The sequence below is a fragment of the Bos indicus genome, chromosome 6 (assembly GCF_029378745.1).
Source record: "Bos indicus isolate NIAB-ARS_2022 breed Sahiwal x Tharparkar chromosome 6, NIAB-ARS_B.indTharparkar_mat_pri_1.0, whole genome shotgun sequence".
In the NCBI taxonomy this organism is placed as follows: domain Eukaryota; kingdom Metazoa; phylum Chordata; class Mammalia; order Artiodactyla; family Bovidae; genus Bos; species Bos indicus.
This window is the reverse complement of record NC_091765.1, coordinates 114,774,502-114,795,251: the sequence shown is the minus strand read 5'-3', so window position 1 is coordinate 114,795,251 and position 20,750 is coordinate 114,774,502. Positions and strand designations below refer to the sequence as shown.

Here is a 20,750-nt window from a genome sequence, read left to right as displayed (position 1 = left end):
CTCCATGATGTTTCTAGCTGTGTGACATTGGACCAGTTACTTAGCCCCTCTGAGTCATCGGATGACATCACTGTGCCCCTCCGGCTGGGCGGTTTGAATGCTTATTCAGTTGTTCAGGAGTCAGGAGCACTTGCCATGGGAGAGCCCTAGGCGGTATGATGTGCAGTTTCAGTTGTCTTGTCCGTGTCCCCCCGTCTTTACCAACCTGAGAGCCACGTGGGCCAGCATGAATTGGAGAAAGGTTTCCATGGAAAAGGGAGTGCTACGGGCAGGCCAGACAGTGCTTGCTGAGAACTGCCTGGAAAAGCGAGGTGGCTGGTGGTGAACGGAGGCAGGGTCAGGCACCGCCTGGTCACCCGCAGAAGGGAAGCCCCTCTTGGATGCCTGGTACTGGGACAAAGCAGGATGCTTGAGAGTTTATCAGATGTGGCTTATTTAAAAAGCACTTGATCATCACCACCAAGCTGTTCCAAGCACTCGACACATTGCTGTACTTGGTTTTCACAACTTGGTGCAGTGGGTACAGAGAAGGCTTGGGGGGTACAGAGAAGGCTTGGGGGGTACAGAGAAGGCTGGAGGATGTCCCCAGGCCGTGCAGCTTCTAGGAAGCAGATCTGGAGTTCTGGTTAAGAAATCACGTGGGGCCACTCTGCTGTGTGTCTGGAGTATTGATTTCTAACCCCTCTTCCACACGCCAACCTCCCAGAGCACACAGTCTGCTCCTTAGGTAGGAAAGTATGTCTGCCAGGGCCTTCCAGAGAAACAGCAGAACCAACAGGAGACAGATGGGCAGACAGACAGACAGACATAGAGAGATGCAGACAGACAAGTATTGAGTTCGCCCAAGAGTTCATTTGGATTTTTCAGCAAGATGTTATGGAAAACCTGAATGAACTTTGACCAATCCAACATCAAGAAATTTAATTTAAGGAATTGGCTTCCTGTGGGGCTGGCAAGTGTGGCATCTGCGGGGCAGGGCAGCCAACTGGACACTCAGGAAGGAGCTGACATGTAGAGGCAGAATTCCTCCTCCTCTGGGAAGCCCTCAGTGTTTGCCCCAGCAGAGTGAAAGCAGCCACTGCATCTTCACTTAAAGGCTGATTGTAGGCATGAACATGTGGTCAGAATAGCTTCACCACCCCTGGACTGTTTGGCCAAACACCTGGGCACCAGGGCCGGGCCTGGCTGACTCCTGCAGAGATCAAGGCTGGCCGTTGAATAGGTGGGGAAGGAGGGTGTGTTCTCCCAAGGCCTGGAGACTGCGGTCCCCAGGGTGCTCCTTTCTGAGCACTTGGCATAGGCAGGGCTGAGCAGCTCCCCGCGTGCCAGACCCTGGAGCTAAACACACACCTGAGTTTGCTCAAGCAGGAAAAGCCTGTGTTGTAGGAATGCACCTAAACCCAAGGTCCTGAGGTTAAAGAATACATCCTTTGTTTAGACTCATCTGACCGGTCTGATGGGTCTCAGAAGAACCCGACAGACTGATGGTGACTGTGTTCCCAGCCACGCAGATGTGTCTGGGAGATGCGTCTGCCATAGCCTCTGGGACCCTAGGGCCTCCTGATGAGACACGGAGAACAAACATGAGCCATGCTGGAGGGCCAGGACAGGTGGTAGGACTTTAGTGGTGGAGGGTGGGGAGGGAAGAGGGAGGCCTGCGGAGAGAAGGGCAGGCCCTGCTGGAGGAGGGGGAGCTGGGAGGCAGCGTGACCGAGGAGGTGAGAGCACAGATTTGGACTCAGTGATGCAAAGCACAGATCATCCCTGGATGAGGACAGAAATCAGGCCCATGCTGCCCAAGAGGTGCTGAGACAGATGAGGTCAGCCATGCTCAGTACTGAGGGACGCACGTGACCCCGGGCCTGCTTGCTTGGATAGTGCAACCCAGGAGGGCCCCCGGGAGGAGGGGACATTTGAGCTGGGACCTGCAGAAGGAGGAGGAGCTGCTCTGTGAAGTGGGGGAAGAACGTTGCAGGATCTGGGTGGCAGAGAGCCTGGCATGTTTCAGAACTTATAGATGCCGCCACGGGGCAGAGCCATGGTGGGAGAGGTGGGAGAGGACATGGTGATGCAGGGCCTTGGGGCCACCTGGCAGCCACATCAGTCCACATCTCCGAGCCTCCATCCCCGTCCTACCCAGTAAGCTATGGCAAGGTCACAAGCTGGCGATGGAGAGCTCCTGGTCCTTGTCTGGCACAGAGGATCACTCCACAGACAGCAGGGGCCATTGTCCTTATGACAACAATGACATCATCACGGTGATGGTACCATCATGGTGATGATGATGTCATGGTGATTATGATGATGTCACGGTGATGGTGTCATCATGGTGATGATGACATCATGGTGGTGGTGGTGATGTCGTGGTGGTGTCATCGTGGTGATTATGGTGTCATGGTGATGGTGTCATCGTGGTAATGATGATGTCATGGCAATGATGTTGTCATGGTGATGGTGTCATCATGATGACATCACGGTGATGACAACATCGTGGTGATGTTGTCATGGTGGTAATGTTGTGGTGATGAGGTCAAGGAGCAGGAAGCATGGACCCCGCTCAGCAGGACCCCCCTCTGCAGACACGGCCTCCTTGTGCCCTGTGACAGTGTGAGGAGGCACTGTGGGGCCCAGGCCTCTGAAGGAACACAGCTCCTAGAGTCACAGGCTGAGGGGGTCTGGGCCTGAGGCCACCTGCTCAGCACCCACTGGAGCAGGGGTCTGGTGGTGGCTGGTGGGCTGCAGTGGGCATCTGAGGTTGGTGAGGTGGTGGGACTAGGCGAGGCCTGCAGGGGAATCAAGGCAGGCCAGTCCCGGCAAGCAGGGCAAGCTCAAGCCGAGGACCTTCACCACGAAGCCTGGGACGCTTCCAGGAGCCGCCGGAGGCAGGTGATCGGGACTGAGGAAAGGGCCTGGCTCTCGAGCCTCCTGGCCTCGGCCCCGGGCTGCATGCCCCAGGGCGAGGCTCGGGACCTCTCTGAGCCTGTGCTTCCAGAAGCTGTGAGGTGAGAGCAGGCTCTCAGGACGGGTGAGGATGGCAGCAAGTGTCGTGAAGTCCCTTCCCGAGCCTGGCAGTGCTCCCCCATCGTCGCAGGGGATGATGGCGTCCCCATCGTGTAGCCACGCCTTCCAGGAAACAAACGCACTCGGAAGGACAGTGCAGATGGTGGAGTGCAGCTTATTATACGGCGGCCCAAGGCAGAGTCTCTCTTAGCCAAGGACCCCAACTATTTTTTGTGAAAACCTTATATACCCTAAGTGTACATGCCCAAACCCGCCTCCTCAAATTCCCTGAAAGTAGTCTGAACAAAGGAAAAGAAAGATACAAAGTTAACCTGTGATTCATATGCCTAGTTGTGAAAAGAAGAGAAGTGAAAAGCAAAGGAGAAAAGGAAAGATATAAACATCTGAATGCAGAGTTCCAAAGAATAGCAAGAAGAGATAAGAAAGCCTCCTTCAGCAATCAATGCAAAGAAATAGAGGAAAACAACAGAATGGGAAAGACTAGGGATCTCTTCAAGAAAATCAGAGATACCAAAGGAACATTTCATGCAAAGATGAGCTCGATAAAGGACAGAAATGGTATGGACCTAACAGAAGCAGAAGATATTAAGAAGAGATGGCAAGAATACACAGAAGAACTGTACAAAAAAGATCTTCACGACCCAGATAATCACGATGGTGTGATCACTGACCTAGAGCCAGACATCCTGGAACGTGAAGTCAAGTGGGCCTTAGAAAGCATCACTACGAACAAAGCTAGTGGAGGTGATGGAATTCCAGTTGAGCTCTTTCAAATCCTGAAAGATGATGCTGTGAAAGTGCTGCACTCAATATGCCAGCAAATTTGGAAAACTCAGCAGTGGCCACAGGACTGGAAAAGGTCAGTTTTCATTCCAATCCCAAAGAAAGGCAATGCCAAAGAATGCTCAAACTACTGCACAATTGCACTCATCTCACACGCTAGTAAAGTAATGCTCAAAATTCTCCAAGCCAGGCTTCAGCAATATGTGAACTGTGAACTTCCTGATGTTCAAGCTGGTTTTAGAAAAGGCAGAGGAACCAGAGATCAAATTGCCAACATCCACTGGATCATAGAAAAAGCAAGAGAGTTCCAGAAAAACATCAATTTCTGCTTTATTGACTATGCCAAAGCCTTTGACTGTGTGGATCACAATAAACTGTGGAAAATTCTGAAAGAGATGGGAATACCAGACCACCTGATCTGCCTCTTAAGAAATTTGTATGCAGGCCAGGAAACAACAGTTAGAACTGGACATGGAACAACAGACTGGTTCCAAATAGGAAAAGGAGTTTGTCAAGGCTGTATATTGTCACCCTGTTTATTTAACTTATATGCAGAGTACATCATGAGAAACGCTGGACTGGAAGAAACACAAACTGGAATCAAGATTGCTGGGAGAAATATCAATAACTTCAGATATGCAGATGACACCACCCTTATGGCAGAAAATGAAGAGGAACTCAAAAGCCTCTTGATGAAAGTGAAAGAGGAGAGTGAAAAAGTTGGCTTAAAGCTCAACATTCAGAAAACGAAGATCATGGCATCTGGTCCCACCACTTCATGGGAAATAGATGGGGAAACAGTGGAAACAGTGTCAGACTTTATTTTTCTGGGCTCCAAAATCACTACAGATGGTGACTGCAGCCATAAAATTAAAAGACGCTTACTCCTTGGAAGGAAAGTTATGACCAACCTAGATAGCATACTCAAAAGCAGAGACATTACTTTGCCAACAAAGGTTTGTCTAGTCAAGGCTATGGTTTTTCCTGTGGTCATGTATGGATATGAGAGTTGGACTGTGAAGAAAGCTGAGCGCCGAAGAATTAATGCTTTTGAACTGTGGTGTTGGAGAAGACTCTTGAGAGTCCCTTGGACTGCAAGGAGATCCAACCAGTCCATTCTGAAGGAGATCAGCCCTGGGATTTCTCTGAAAGGAATGATGCTAAAGCTGAAACTCCAGTACTTTGGCCACCTCATGCGAAGAGTTGACTCATTGGAAAAGACTCTGATGCTGGGAGGGATTGGGGGTAGGAGGAGAAGGGGACGACAGAGGATGAGATGGCTGGATGGCATCACTGACTTGATGGACGTGAGTCTGAGTGAACTCCGGGAGTTGGTGACGGACAGGGAAGCCTGGCGTGCTGCGATTCATGGGGTCGCAAAGAGTCGGACACGACTGAGCGACTGATCTGATCTGATCTGATCTGATCTGAAGCCTAGGTAGTTAACAGTGGACAATTATCAGTAGGCCTGTGATCATACCCCAATAAGCATAATAGAATGTATGATTGTATTTGGTTACACAGATAATTAGGGTATTCTTTTAGATGAGGGAGAGTCTACGTACCAGCCCTGGGGCTCTTCCTTCCAGGGGCCTGGTTTTCCATTGGTATGTCATTTCCATAGATAACTGGGCATAGAGCTTAAAGTCCACAGCCCAGCCCAAGGTGCAGTCCTGCTTCAAGATGGAGCCTGTTCTGTCTATCTCCTCCTTCACCCAAGTAGACCACAGGATGTCCGTGGTGCCTCCTGAAGCCTGGATGCTAAGGGTGTGTGAGTGCGCATAATTCTACCGAGATGGGCCCTTCATTAATGTTTCAGAGGGTCTGTGATCCAGAAGGAGTTGGGGGTTGCTGCCACCAATGGCCCCCTGGCTACGTGGACCTGCCTGTCTGACCCGCATGTGGTCCCAAGGAGCAGCTGGGGGCAGCCTCTCAGAAGGAGCCCTGGACCCCCGGCCTGAAGGTCTGAGTTTCCAAGTGCTGCTTGCTGGGGCTGTGTGACGCAGGAGGCGTCCCCATCTGGGGCTCAGTCTGCATCCTGTGGGCACCACCACCTCGCCACCTCCCTGGGTATGAGCACAAGTGTGCATCTGGCACAGCCATGCATGCCTTGGCCCCTCGATGAGCTCTTGCTGTGAGCAGAGGTTCGTCATTACTGAGTCCTGTCTCCAGGGAGCCCTGGCCGATGGAGCTGGTTACAAGCTTGTTGACTTAGAAGACAGTCAGAACCTGAAAATCGAGAGTTGTTTAATTCAGTGGGAAATTTCAGGACTTTGAGCCCAGGAGACAGCGTCTCAAGTGACCTTGAGAGAGCTGAGGTGGGGCGGGAATCCAGGTTATAAAGAAGTTTGTGACAAGGGGCTGGTGATCTGGACATCAAAAGATTATTGTTAATTATGGAAAACCAGGTATCTCAAGTTCAGGAATTTAGTGCTTCTCTGTGTAAGGGAAGATGCAAGAGCCTGGACTCGCTGAAATCATTCCTTTCACACACACCTCACCTGTCTGAGACCAGTGTCCTGTTTTCACATCCGGAGCTTCCTTTCCTCGGGGCTCACCGTCAGGAGTGGCTGCAGTGTGATGGCTCTTAGATAGCGGGTATTCTTCTCCTTCCTGAATTCCCTCAGGGCTCAGCAGCTCACACCAAGGGCTGCAGTCTCTGATATGACTGTGACACCCTTGTTTACTGATACAGCAGGAAATATTCCATCTCAGTCCTTACTGAGTTCTGTCTCCGGGAAACTCTTGCCAGCAGAGCTGGTTACAAGGTTGCCGACTTAAAAAAAATAGTCACAACCTAATCGTGGAGAATTACGTTTTGTTCGGTGAAGATTTTTAGGACTTCAAGCCTGGGAGACAGCATCGCGAGTAGCCCTGAGAGAATGGCTCCAAAGAGGAGGGGAGGAGTCAAGTTATATGGAAGTTTTGCAACAGAGGAGGAGGGGCGCCAGTGATACTCAACCTGCCTCCAAAGCGGGAGATGTAGGAGACGTGGGTTCCGTCCCTGGGTGGGGAAGATTCCCCTGGAGGAGGAAATGGCAACCCACTCCAGTGTTCTTGCCTGGAGAATCCCATGGACAGAGTGGCCTGATGGGCTGCAGTCCCAAGGGTCACACAGAGTTGGGCATGACTGAAGCGACTTGGCAGAGCACAGCATAACACATGAGTAGTCGGAACATCACAACTGTTTCTGTGCGATAAAGAAAACCAGGTATCTCAGGGGCTTTCCAGGTGGCGATAGTGGTAAACAACCCGGCTGCCAATGCAGGAGACATAAGAGACCCAGGTTCGATCCCCGGGTCAAGAAGATCCACTGGAGGCGGTCTCGGCAACCCACTGCAATATTCTTGGCCTGGAGAATCCCATGGACAGGGAGGAGCCTGGGGGGCTATGGTCCCCAGGGTCACAAAGAGTCAGACACGACTGAAGCGATTCAGCACGCAGCAGAAATCTCAGCTAAGGAATTCAGCACTTTTCTGTGTATGGGAAGGCAAAGAGTCTGGGTTCACGGAAGTCATTCCTTCCACGTGCATTTTTCCACGGGCATCTCTGCTCTCTGAGCCAGAATCCTGCCTGTTTTCACATCCCGAGCTCCTCTGTGCTCACCGCAGGGAGTGACTGCAGCCTGATGGCTGTTGGATGGCAGGTATTGTTTTCCTTCCTGAGTGCCCTTAGGGCTCAGAAACACACCTTCAGAGGGCCAGAATCGCTGATGGACTGTGACAGCCTTGTTCACTGATGTGGCAGGAGTACTCCATTTCTCAAGGTGAAGTCAGGTCCTCGCCCTCAGAAAACTACCTGTGGCCATGAGATGCTAGTGGGAGCCTCCCTGACGTTTCACGGGGCATCAGGCCTCCAGATCTGCGGCCCTCAGATGGGCTTCACTGCTCTCTGACCCTCTTCCCTGGCAGGTGTGAGACCGCTGTGGGGTGGAGGCGCCCGGTCTGGTTTATTTCTGTGTCCCGGCACCTGATGCCCCACAAGTGAGTGAGGAGAGAGTTGTCTCCAGCCCTCCCAGCTCTCCGGTCACCCCACTACCCAGGAGCAGCCTGTGCAGGGTCCTAGGCACACAGGTCCCCTTTCCCACCCTGAGGTGTTCCTTACAGAGGGAACCAGAGTACAGTTCGCTTAGATTGGTGGCTGTGAAGCAACTCCTATTGTTAAATTTTCAAGCATTTTCCACACTGGTTGTTAAACTGAGCCATTACCGAAAAGCACATCAAGTGTACTTGAGATTCATAAATTATATTTAAACCACAGGTAACAGAGACAACTTCCCCTCTCCCTAATTCCTCTGCCAGTTTTCACTACCATCTGTGTCCTTGGGGTGGGTTGCCTCCATCGCATCTGCATGGAAGGCGTATTCTACAGCAAGTTCCCCTGGGCGCCTCTTTCCAACTCATTCAGTAGCATCTCCTGGAAGCTTGAAACTGGCTGTGGTGTGAGTATCCACACCACGGGGAAGGAGGAGGCTTGAGGACCCGGGAGCCTGCGGTGACGGTGCAGTCAGGAGAGGCTTTCTGGAGGAGCTGAGACTCAGACCCAGGTCTGCGGATTTGGGGTGGGGGGGAGTTCCCCAGGTGGACTGGAGGGCCCGGCATTCCAGGCAGAGGAAGAACGGGATGAAGGCACAGATAATTCTCATTTTACAGATGTCACAGCTGAGGTCGTGCCGCTCTGCACAGCTGGGCAGGCCTGGAGCCGGGACAGGGTTCCTGTGAGTCTGGCTCTTGGGCCCAAGGCCTTTGCACAGTCCCGTCCTGGACAGTGACCAACAGGCCAACCCCCAGCTGAGCATGTGGGACCCCTTCCATGCCTCCTTCCCAGGGGTGCTCCTGGGGGAAACAGTGCACCCCCAGAAGTGAGGGCCGTCCCAGAATGTCCCTCCACCCAGGCACTGTGCCTCAGGCTTGCTTCCTGCCGGCTCAGGCAGGAGCTTGGCCAAGCCTGGCCTTGGTGGGTACCTAAGGTGCGGGGGAGGCCAGCCTTCTCCAGGGAGCCTTCAGGAACCAGTGACTGGGGGAGTTGGGCTGGGGTCAGAAAGCCTCTGGGGCCATCTGTGCTCTGTGGCAGGCAGCGCATGTGTGCTGAGTCGCTTCAGTCGTGTCCCCCTCTGCCACCCTAGGGACTATTGTCTGCCAGGCTCCTCTGCCCATGGGATTCACCAGGCAAGACTACTGGAGTGGGTTGCCATGCCCTCCTCTAGGGGATCTTCCCAACCCAGGGATCGAACCCGTATCTCTCCTATCTCCTGCACTGGTAGGCAGGTTCAACTAGCTTTGGCTAGCAGGCAGTTGAGGGGGAGTCCGGGACAGGGGTCCTGACTCTGCCGTGAGTGGGATTACCTTCAGTGCCAGTGGCCAGCTGCCAGGAGCAGGGTGCCTCAAGCCCTTCTCCCCTTGGAGGCAGTGGGACCAGCCGGGGGTGATAAGAGGTTGTACTACAGACCCCACAGCTGTAGCCTGGAGTGAGGGACAAGCTGCTTGGGCCCTGCAGTGCCCACGGGCCCTGCCACTGCCCCCTGTACCAGCAGGAGGCCCCCAGGTGGGGAGCACAGGGCCACCCTCATTGCGCCCTTCTCCCCTTCTCAGCTTAGAACACGGCGACCCCTGTAGCTCCCCTCCCGTCTCCTCCCTCCCACGTGTCATCACTTGGGAGACCCAACCCCGGACCCACCCAAGGGCCCTAAAACAGGAGACCAGAGGCTGCAGGGGGGCTGGACGCCACCCCGTGAGCCCACTCCAAACTTCTTCCCAGGATCCCTGTCCACCGCCACCTCGGAGCCCTTTGCCCCTCACCCCCACCTCCCCAGGGCCGTGCCCTGAGGACCAGCATCCCGCTCAGGCCTCTGATCTTTCTCTGACCCCCCTGCACTCCTGTTAACCAGCCCGGGCCTCACCCTCGGGGTCTTAGGACTCTGCGTCAGGCACCCACACGACACAAGCCCAGTGGGAGGAGACACGGCTTTCCCCGATCCGTCCTCTCTGGCATCTTGCTGGCCCCACAGTCACAGGGAGGGTCGTGACGTGGCCCCCAGAAGCTGGTGCTGCTCTCTGGATGATGGTTCTGAGTCCCCGTGGGCTGAGCTGTGGGTTCCCCAGCTGGTCAGGAGACCCTGGCTCAGCACCATGGGTATGAGTGTTTTTCTGACCCTGTTCCTGTCTGCGGGTCTGAGATGGCAGCAGGCGGTGGACGGCCCCTCCCCGGCCGAGGCTAGCTGGATGGGATGTGTGTGTCCCCGTGTGTGGCGGTGTGTCTGTGAGGGTTTGCTTGTGGGTGCCAGTTCTGAGGCCTCTAGTCCTAGGTTCAGTCAGGAGGGACTTTAGAGCTTCCCTGGTGGCTCAGAGGTAAAGACTCCACCTGCAGTGAGGGAGACGTGGGTTCCGTCCCTGGGTCAGCAGGATTCCCTGGAGGAAGAAATGGCAACCCACCCCAGTATCCTTGCCTGGAGAATCCCAGGGACAGAGGAGCCTGGCAGGCTACAGTCCATGGGGGCCCCAAAGAGTTGGACACAACTGAGAGACTCACACTTCCTGTGACTCAGCATAAAGGTGTCCCTTGAGTCCCCTCCCCCGTATCATGCCCGTGACTGGGCTCCAAAACCCAGGGCAAGTCACACAGGGCTGTGATTTCTGTGAGAGATATGCCTGGCGGTGATGGCTGTTTCTGCTTTCCATCGTTCCCCACATGTCTTCACACCGTTTTCTCTCTCGATCATCACAGTAACCTTTAGGAGGACGTGTTTTTTAAATTCAAGAAAGCACTCTTTTTTCTGGCAGGAACTAGGTTTTTTAATGATAAAATTCACAATTGCAGCCATTTTAAAATATACGGTTGACTGCCTTTAGCGCATTCTCAATGTTGTGTGGCCTCCACTGCCTCTGCGGAATTCCAGAACGCGGTGCTTGGGTCCAGGAGGAAACCGCATGCCCACCGACCAGCTCTTCCCCAGCCCCCTCCTCTTCCAGCTCCTGGCAGTGACTGAGCTGGTTGTGGTCCCTGAGGATGTTCCCCACTCTGGATGTTTCCTACAAATGGACTCACTTAGCCTGTTTCCTCGCCCATCCGTGTTGTAGCAAAGGTCAGAGCGTCACGACTTTTTCTGGATGAATCATGTTCCCCATGGCACTGGTGGTGAAGAGCCCACCTGCCAAGAACCCTCCTGCAGCAGGTTTCTGATCCCTGGGTCGGGAAGATCCCCTGGAGGAGGGCATGACTACCCACTCCAGTGTTCTCGCCTGGAGAATCCCCGTGGACAGAGGAGTCTGGCAGGCTCCAGTCAATGGAGTAGCAAACCGTCAGGCGCGACTGAGTACTCACCAGTCGTGTTCCAGAGTCTGAATCGACCTCATCTTGGGTACCGCTTTGTCCTTCAGCGGGCACTTGGGTTGCTTCCGCTTTGGACCGGGTGTGATAATCTGCTGTGAACACGGGTGTGAAGGTACCTGTGCGAGTCCCCAGTTTTGGTCTTTGGGGATCTGCTGGGTCTTGAGGTGATTCTGCTAAGCATGAGGAGGAACGGCCAGGCTGGTTTCCATGCAGCCTCGAGGAAGCCACACTTCTTACATGGGGGCGGGAGGGGGTTTTGAACCAGGCCCTCTGGGGCCGCAGCTGGCCCTGCTGCATGCTCCCGCCCCCCTTTCCATCTTCTCCCCAGCTCCTCCCAGGCAGGGCGGAGGGCCAGCCTCCCTCCTCCTGGGAAGCCCCCCAGGAGAGGGTGCCGTGCCCACCTGAGCTGGGTCTTGAAGGACAAGAAGTTACTCAGCACCGGCTGAGGAAGACAGACATAAGGGCGAAGGAAGCAGACACCTGCAAAGAAGAGTCTAGAATTCAGGTGGCATCAAGTGGCGACAGAGGTGGCTCTATCTCAGATCGTAATAACTGTGCCCAGGGCTCACTGTTCCTGCCCAGGGCTGGGCTCAGCCCTAGGAGCTGACCTGTGCTGACTCGTTCACCCCACAACTCCGGGGTGTGCCAGGGTGACCCCATTTACATGTGAGTAGGCTGAGACTCTAGGCGGGCTAGCTGGGGCTCAGAGAGACAGGAAACTTGCTCGGGGTCACACAGCAGAGGTGGGGTGGGGAGAGGGAGGATTTGAACTGAGGCCTGGGTCTGTCTGCCTCCATGTCCTCGTGCGAGCAGTAGGGACACTTCCTGCTCACACAGCAGCCATGAGAAGGAAATGAAACGGTACACGTGACCATGTGTGCACACCCCCTGCCGTTTCCAGGCCTGATTTGCATTCGGTCTGTGGTGGGAGAGGCTTCTGCAGGTGTCAGGAGTCAGGGCTCTGGCCCCTGCTTGGCAGCTGCTCACCGTGGATCCCCTAACCATCTCTCTCTCCTCTGTGCCAGCTTCTGTCCACTGCAGAGCAGACTGGTGGGGATGCAGAGGGAAGCTGGGGAGCCAGGCATACACAGGGAGACCCCCCCATCCTCTCTGCAGGCCCTGCCTCTGGGGGTGCAGAGGGAAGCTGGGGAGCCAGGCACACCCAGGGAGACTGCCCCCATCCTCTCTGCAGTTCCTGCCTCCGGGGATGCAGAGGGAAGCTGGGGAGCCAGGTGCACCCAGGGAGACCCCCCATCCTCTCTGCAGGCCCCGCCTCCGGGGGCGCTTGGCCAGGTCACTCACTGCCCCGCTCTGGGTTTCCCTTTTCATTTGCAGAGACACCTGTCACCCGAGGAGTTCCAGGAAGTGTTTGGGATGAGTGTGGAAGAGTTTGACCGCCTGGCCCTCTGGAAGAGGAACGACCTCAAGAAGAAAGCCCTGCTGTTCTGACGCTGCCAGGGGGTGGGGGGACCCTGACCATGGGCGCACTTGCGGGAACCACCAGACCCCCTCCTCTTGCACTCGGCTATGGCTTCTCTGTCCACGGCGGGCGGGTGGGTGGTGGGCACCTGGGGAGGGCCGGTTGGTGGGGACTGGGGGTGGGAGGAGGTCCCGGAGCAGGTGGAGCCCCCGTTTCTGGTTTCTGCCATCACCAGGCCCGCGCCTAGTCTGCGGCCCAGACCCCTGGCTTTGCACTGTCCTTCCCCACTGCCGCTTGCCATCAGGAAGGAGGACGCGGCAAGGTCACTGCCCGGAGATGCAGGACCACTTAGATGCACGCAGCCCACCCTCCCACCTCCCTGCAGTGTCTTCCCCACGCTGGGCCTCCGGGGCACACAGAGGGCGGGAGTGGATGCCCGAGGAGGCGTAATCAGTGGTGGGCGCTGACGGGTTCCGGTGGCTGGGCACTCGGCTCCTGGTATCCGTGGCCCCACTTCCCTGCTCAGCCTGGGAGGCACGGCCTGGCATGCAGGCCCCCGCCCCCCGCCCTGGGCCTCCCCGGGGCTGTCAGAAGCATGGGGGTCGATTTTTGCAGCCTTTGTGATGGATCTGTGTTTAGTGAGGACCTTCAACCTGAAGGCGCACCTTCTGCCGGGGCCCTCCCTGCGCCGTGTTCCTCTTGCAAGGTCATCCCTTAGATGCCTAAGCGATATCTTTAAAGTTAACACAGAAGTTTTTATTTTGTTAAAGAGTAGAGCCTACTTAAACACAAAGACGACATATATAAAGAGTTTAATTTTATGGTCCCGCTGAAAGGGAGCGCGCCCAGCCTTATTCTCCACCTTCGCACCTGTGTGCTTTGTGGTTTTGTGTGTGCTCCTCGTCTGCTTCCTTCGTGCTTTTTTCTTTTGTTTCTTGGCCTGTCACACAGGTACCCCGCCAGGCAGACCCCCCCCCCGCCCACACACCCCCCACCGCGGTTTGTAAGGACGCCTAAAGTATGGCCGCCCTGCGTTTCTCGCTGTCGTTTTCCAAGCCTTGCAGAAAATATCCTCCCTGATGGCCACAGCCCCCGAATCAAGGGTTCCCACGGCCCCGGATAACGCTTGCGCAGCTTGCAGAGCGTCCTCTTCGTCACGTGGCCCTGGAGTCCCGCTTTGCCCGCTCCGCCCCCTATAAAACACCCCCAGCGAGGGAAGGCTGGTGTCCGGTCCTGAGACCAACGACACCCAGACCCTCCGGGAAGACGGGATGGGAGATGCTGTCTAGACCGGCAAGGTCGGCAGGGGGACCTGCCGGCCGTGCAGGTGGGATGTGGTACCAGAACGCTGGTACAACGCATCGAGGGGCCTATGAAACATGGCGCAGGTGCCCAGAGTGTGGGCACAACCTTCGTGCCGCCGCGTCTTCCTGTGCGTCCTGGACTTCCCCGTCTGTTCAGTCCGCGTGACTCAGCCCCCTGTAGTCCTGCTGTGCACCCGGCTTCTCACCAGCGCGGCTCGGCCAGGGAGGGGGTTCCTCAGCACCTAGTAAATGCTTCCCTCCACGTCGCGAGCTGAGCCCGAGCCGCTGGAAACCCCTATTTTCTCACTAGTGAACGTCTTGTCAGACCAGGGGAGCCTGGAAAAAATAAAGGATGATGTATTACAACTTGTGAAAGTGAAAAGCTGCTTCTTATAAACGCCTGTCATTTCCAGCCACGGGCCCCCGTCTGCCGCCAGCGCCTGGGGAGGGCATCCGCGAAAAGTGGTCGTCCTGGAAGCGGGCACAGAGCCGGGGGTGGGACAGACCCCGTGTCGGCCACGGGATGGCCCTAGGACAGCCCTGGCAGAGACAGCCCCTCGGGCTGGGGCCCTGAGCCCCTCACCTAGGCCAAAGTGCTGACGGGAGAGAGGCTGATACCTGCTGCCGTCAGGCTGGGGAGACAGACCAGTACAAAGACCATGATAAGACTGACCCTTTGGAGAAGGTCCCCAAAGCAAGCCCCATAAACACCCCAGAGGTCAGGGGAGGCTTTCTGAGAAGGCATTGCCAAACTTAAGTCTTGCCAGATGAGGACGTGTTCCTGGAGGCCAGTGAAGGGACAGGAGAGGACACAGGGCTGGAGATGGCATCCCGGGATCCACAAGTAGGCTGTTGGTTGTGGCCCTGGAGCTCGTGGCTAAGGAAAGGACGGGCGCCTGCCCAGTAGGTGAGCAGCTGCTGCCCTGGGATGAAACAGTCTGTAACCTCCGCCTCTGTTCACTCAGGCTGCTCTAACACAAACCGTTGACTGGAGCCTCAGACAACTAAACGCCGCGTTCTCTTAGCGCTGGAGCCTGGAGCCCCAGGATCAAAGTGCTGGTCGGGCCAGGTCAGATGTGTGCGCTGTGTCTTCACCTGGCAGACAGAGAGCATCTCTCCTCTCACCTAGCCAGCTTCTTTCAAGGGCACTGGCCCCCTTGTTGAGGGCCTCACCCTCGCGACCTGATTACCTCCCAGAGGTCGCCTCTTACTGCGTCACATGAGGGATTAGGGCATCGGTTATGCACGTATGGATGTGAGAGTTGGACTGTGAAGAAGGCTGAGCACCGAACAACTGATGCTTTTGAACTGTGGTGTTGGAGAAGACTCTTGAGACTCCCTTGAACTGCAAGGAGATCCAACCAGTCCATTCATTCTAAAGGAGATCAGTCTTGGATGTTCTTTGGAAGGAATGATGCTAAAGCTGAAACTCCAGTACTTTGGCCACCTCATGTGAAGAGTTGACTCACTGGAAAAGACTCTGATGCTGGGAGGAATTGGGGGCAGGAGGAGAAGGGGACGACAGAGAATGAGATGGCTGGATGGCATCACTGACTCGATGGACGCAAGTTTGAGTGAACTCCGGGAGTTGGTGATGGACAGGGAGGCCTGGCGTGCTGCAATTCATGGGGTCGCAAAGAGTCGGACACGACTGAGCGACTGAACTGAACTGAACTATGAATCTGGGGACACATTTAATCCACAGCAATCTCTAATCTTATTGTGATGACAGTGATGACTCTCACGAAGCCCCAAAAGCCTGTCCACATGTACATACTGTGCCCTGTCTTAGTATATACTTCATGATGCAGGACAGAAATGAAAGCATTTCCCTCCCCACCAAGGACAGCCCATCAGAGGTCCTGGTTCTACCCGAAGCATCTCTCGGCATCTCTCCAACTCAGCAGACACCTTCACGGAATTATCCAGATCAGAAAACAGCCTGAGACTAGAAGGTGGTAGTTACCAATGGCCCTGGGACACAGTGTACACCTGGCCTGTCCCAGGAGAACCGGATACGTGGCCACCCTGACCATACACCCTCTACCCTCACCTCTCACCTGAATGAACACAGCTTCCCAGTCACCTTTCTGGTCCCGGTCTTGCCTGGGGGCAGATCATTTCCCACCTGACAGCTGCAGTGATGCGGCCACAGGTCAGATCATGTCAACGTCCCAACAGGCACGCTGCCCCCTCCCGTAAGTCACAGCTATGCTGCCTTCGTTCGGCACAAGCTCTGAGCTTTTACACACACTCCCCTCCATCCCAGGGCTGGGGGCTGCTGTTTCTTCTCCAGGTGGGGCCCCACTCTCCCCTCTTGGTTCAGCTCTGAAGTTCCCACCTCAGACAGTCCAGTTCACTTCAGTTCAGTCAGTTTCTCAGTCGTATCTGATTCTTTGTGACCCCATGAACTGCAGCACGCCAGGCCTCCCTGTCCATCACCAACTCCCAGAGCTTGCTCAAACTCTCAGACAGGCCCTCTGCTGACTCCAGGAATTTCCCCACCCATACCCAGAGGTCATTATGCCTGCCTGTATGTCAACACATTCTTGTCTTTTTCTTTCTTCCCCCAAATCAAATTTTCACTTTTATTTGGGGATTGTTTTGTATTTTCTCTCTTCTTTTAATTTTGTTATATTTAAGAATTCATTTTATTGAAGTATAATTGATTTTTGTTGTTGAGTTGCTCAGTCGTGTCCAACTCTTTGCAGCTGCATGGACCTCAGCACACCAGGCTTCCCTGCCCTTCACTATCTGCTGGTGTTTGCTCAAACCCATGTCCATTGAGTCAGTGATGCCATCCAACCACCTCAGCCTCTGTCGTCCCCTTCTCCTCCTGCCCTCAATCTTCCCCACCATCAGGATCTTTTCCAGTGAGTCTTCTCTTTGCATCAGGTGGCCCAAGTATTGGAGCTTTAGCTTCAGCGTCAGTCCTTCCAATGAATATTCAGGATTGATTTCCTTTAGGATTTTTTAGCTGATTTATAATGTGGTGTTAATTTCTGCTGTGCAGCAAAGTGATTCAGTTATAATCGTATGTGCATTCTTTTCCACATTCTTTTCCATCATGGTTTATCACAGGATGTTGAAGAGAGTTCTCTAGCACATTCTTCTTGTCTGTTTCCTGACACTTTCCCTCCGAGAGGGCTGGCAGTTTTACAACAGTGCTCTGTGACCCAGGACGTCACTGGAGTATTTGGTATTGAGACTGGAGCCCAAAGCTTTCCCAGGTGTCAGTGCTTTCAGAGCAGCCCAACCCAACAGACGTTCTGCAAAATGTTCCGTACCCACTCTGTCCAGTACGACAGCTGCTGGCATTTGAAATGTGACTGGTGTGACTAGGGAGTTAAGTTTTCGTTAAAGTTAAGTTTAAGCAGCTACATGTGACTAGCAGCTGCCAGTTAGACAGCACAGACCTGGAAGAGTAGACACTTCTGCTGCCCCGGCCATAGAGACTGGATCCCTCAGCGGCCTCGGGGCCTGTCATCGTGTCCAGTGGAGCGCCATTTGGTGCCCAGTGTGTAGGGTCACTCAGAGCATGCACTGAGCCCCCATCTGTGCCTGGCACTGTCTTGGGTGCTGGAGGTTTACAAGGCCTGCCCCTGTGCCCCAGAGCTCATGCCCACCTCTTGAGCCTCAGGGGTCCCCGGTTCTAAGGAGCTGTCCACCCCAAAGCCCCAAGCCAAGTCCAGTCCCATTTTCCATGCCAGCCTTGGTGTCTGCCACTGGCAGCAACCTTCCTGAACCAGCCTCAGCCTGGGCCTGTGTCAGGAGCCCTGGGATCCGAGGGGCAGGGAGATGTCAGCCTCCAGCCTTTCTTTCTGGACCCTTCTCCCAGGGTAGCTGTGCCTCCTGAGCCACTGAAATCCGAACCCAGAGCTGCCAAATTCACTGCTTTGAATGAGAGGAGAAAGACAGCCAGGCAAGTCACACTGCCCATCCTAGGGTTTGGCTCAGAAGGGACATGTGTCACCACCAGTCCCGCTCATTGGCCAGAGGTGGTCACATGACTCCATCCAAGTGCAAAGGCGTCTGGGAACACAGCACCTGTGTTGAGAAGCCAGCCAGCACGATTGGTGGGCTCTCCCAGCTCTGCAGCCCAGGCTCTCCAAGACCTTCTTGTCCCCATAGTCAACACCACCCCTCCCGGTGCCTTCGGTGGCTCTTGGCAGGAAGCCCCCCCGTGCCCTGTCACCATGCTCTTGGTGCCTGAGGCTTGCTGCCCTCATTCGTCACTGCCCATCTGCCCGCCTCACTACATGGACTCCAGCCCCTCCCAGTCTTTGCCATGTTCTGTATCCCCTCCTGAAGGCGCTTTACCCACAAGTCACTGTGTCCTGCCCATGACCTGCTGCCCCCAGCACAGGCGATTGGACCAAGGGTGGCCCCTGAGCCCCTGGACTCCTTGGTGACCCCATGTGGCATCTCTCCCCCAACCCCTAGCCCGAGAGGCTTCATTCTGCATGGACATGGTCCACCCAGTCCTCACTGTCTCAGGGAGTTGGACTATGAGATGCATGAGTCAAGGGAGGTGGCCAAAGCAGGGGACAACCCCCAGAGCAGAAGCCAGCAAGACCCACACGGTAGAGAGGGGGCACATGGGAACGCCAGTCAGGAGAGCAAGAGACGGAAGCAGGAAGGAGGCAGAACTGGAGGGGCCATCACCAGCAGGGCGGAGACCGTGAGTGGCCCGTGGGTGGCTTGGGGCTGTTTAAGCCCACCTGCCCGGCTCTAGGTTCTGGGCCAGCTGAGAACCAACAGGAGGATGAGGAAGCAGGGACTGCATCGTTTTCCTTGTGCATCAGACCCCAGAGCCCCAGTCCAAAGCTTCCAGAACAGCTGAGTCGGAAGATGCTGTTCAGTGTGTTTTAGATCAGAAAAGTCTGCAAGGATGGTCCACCGCTTTCCCCACCTGCTGCTGGACATAGGTTTCCAGCAGGTGACAGCCGGTGGTGAAAGCTGAACCCTCGCCGGCCCGTGCAATGGGAGGAGACTGCCCATGAGCCCATCTCCCCGGGCAAGCAGAAGAAGAATGGGCTCCAGGCCCACACTGAAAACCCAGGCTTGGGACCTGGCCCAGGCCTGGCTCCCACAGGAGGTGGAGAAGTGAATCAGCATAGCGTCGATTTCCAGCTCTCGCTCTCTACCTCTCCCTGTTCTGAGCACCTGGGGTCCTTACAATAGTACTGTGACATCCTTCCTAATCCCTACTCTACAGACGGGGAAACCGAGGCAGGAGGAAAGGTGACCCAGCTGGGAATGTCAGACAAAAGATCTAAAGCCTGCCCTCTGCATTTGGATAAGGGGCATTGTCCCACGGGTGCCTGCCTGAGCAAGCCTGCCCGAGACCCCTGGGCAGAGCTTGGGCTCAGGTCATTCTAAGACCAGACCAGCGGCTCCCTGACCTCGCCATCCGGAGAATCATCTGTTTGCGCGGACAGTCAGGGACACTCCCCCTGTGCCAGTGATGGCGGCAGCCAGTTGTGTTCTGCACGGGGAGGGCTCTGTCCCAGGCCAGGAGGCCTGGCCTTGTGGTACTGAGGTCACTTCCGGTCACACTTAGCTCTGGAGGCTCCCTAGATGGCGCACCGGTCCCAGGGGCACTGAGGTACCCTGATAGTCAGGCTTCCGTACGGGGTGGGTAGGGTCTTCCTGGCCCAGCCCTGCTCTCTCCTCCCAACCCCACTGCTCTCAGCTGTCCCCAGGCCTCCTCCAAGGCCGCCACCCTCCTTTCCAGACCCCTCCCCTACATCACCTCTACCCCTGTCATTGCCCCTCTAGAGGGAAACCTGTCTACACACAAGTGCAAGCTGGGTCATTCCAGAAGTCAGTTTCCCTCGACCCCTGGACCCCTGGTTTCCCCTTCCCCAATCCCCACCTTCCAGAGTGGAAGAAACCCTGGTGTTGGGTAAGTCATTACAGGGCTGAGTGATCACAAACTGGCCCGGTTCCCGGCCCACGGGCTGAGACGGTGCGTTCCCAAGTGTAAGAGCACTTCTGACAAATTAAATGAGGGAGATCAGTGCCTCCCCGGTGACTGCCAGGCTGCAGGCTGTTATGGAGCCAGCTTTCATGAATAATAGAAGCTGCCTTTTCTCCTGTCTGCAGCCTGAGTCCTGTGAACCTTCCTCAGTGGCACGTCGTTTCTGAGCGCTCCACACAGCAAGTGTGGCCTCCAAAGCGTGCCTCCTGTCTCCAGTGCCCCAAATACCTCCCTGACCTGATACCCACACACCACATCATTCTTCCAGTTTGTCCCGTGCTCAGGGGTCTGCAGCAGCTGGTCTGCAGTACAAGCTGGACTGTGCCCGCCCCTGCCTGGAGACCTCACCATGGGGACTTCTGTGGCCTGTCTTCTGATTCCTTCACGGGCACCATCTGGCCACTGATCCCTTCTCCAGACTCTTCTTTACCCCTCCCTCTCTGGCACTCCTGTTTCTTGACCGGCATCTTCTCATCTCCCTCCCAAACTCATGTCCACCAAGTCGGTGATGCCATCCAACCATCTCACCCTCTGTCGCCCCCTTTTCCTCCTGCCTTCAATCTTTCCTAGCATCAGGGTCTTTTCCAATGAGTTGGCTTTTCGCATCAAGTGGCCAAAGTATTGGAGCTTCAGCTTCAGCAGCAGTCCTTCCAATGAGGAAACTGAGGCTCAGAGAAGTTAAGTAAAGGGCCCAAGAGCATGCAGCTATTAACTGACAGGCTAGGATTCAGACCAAAGCCCACGTGTGCATCCTTTGTAATTGTCATGTACGATTGCATGTCGGGTGTGGGGCTAGGAGTTTCATTAATACACCCTTTATCATCTACTTAACTAGCACCCATTATATAAATGAGCAAACTGAGGCTCAGAAACACTAAGTACCTCACCTACAGTCACATGACTGCTTAGC

General features: G+C 55.2%; 1 protein-coding gene across 26 annotated transcripts in view; it reads left to right on the top strand.

Annotated features, from left to right (window-relative positions):
* ABLIM2 (actin binding LIM protein family member 2) overlaps window positions 1-14,223 on the top strand; it is a 169,041-nt gene extending 154,818 nt beyond the window's left edge. For all 26 annotated transcript variants that reach the window (XR_011567294.1, XR_011567288.1, XR_011567289.1 and 23 more), the window contains one exon: window positions 12,469-14,223. Coding sequence is in view for 1 of the 26 variants with exons in the window: in XM_070791872.1 (XP_070647973.1) it covers window positions 12,469-12,582 (114 nt within the window). In the remaining 25 variants the exon portion in view is untranslated. The remainder of the gene's footprint in view (window positions 1-12,468) is intronic.
* The last annotated feature ends 6,527 nt before the right edge of the window (window positions 14,224-20,750 follow it).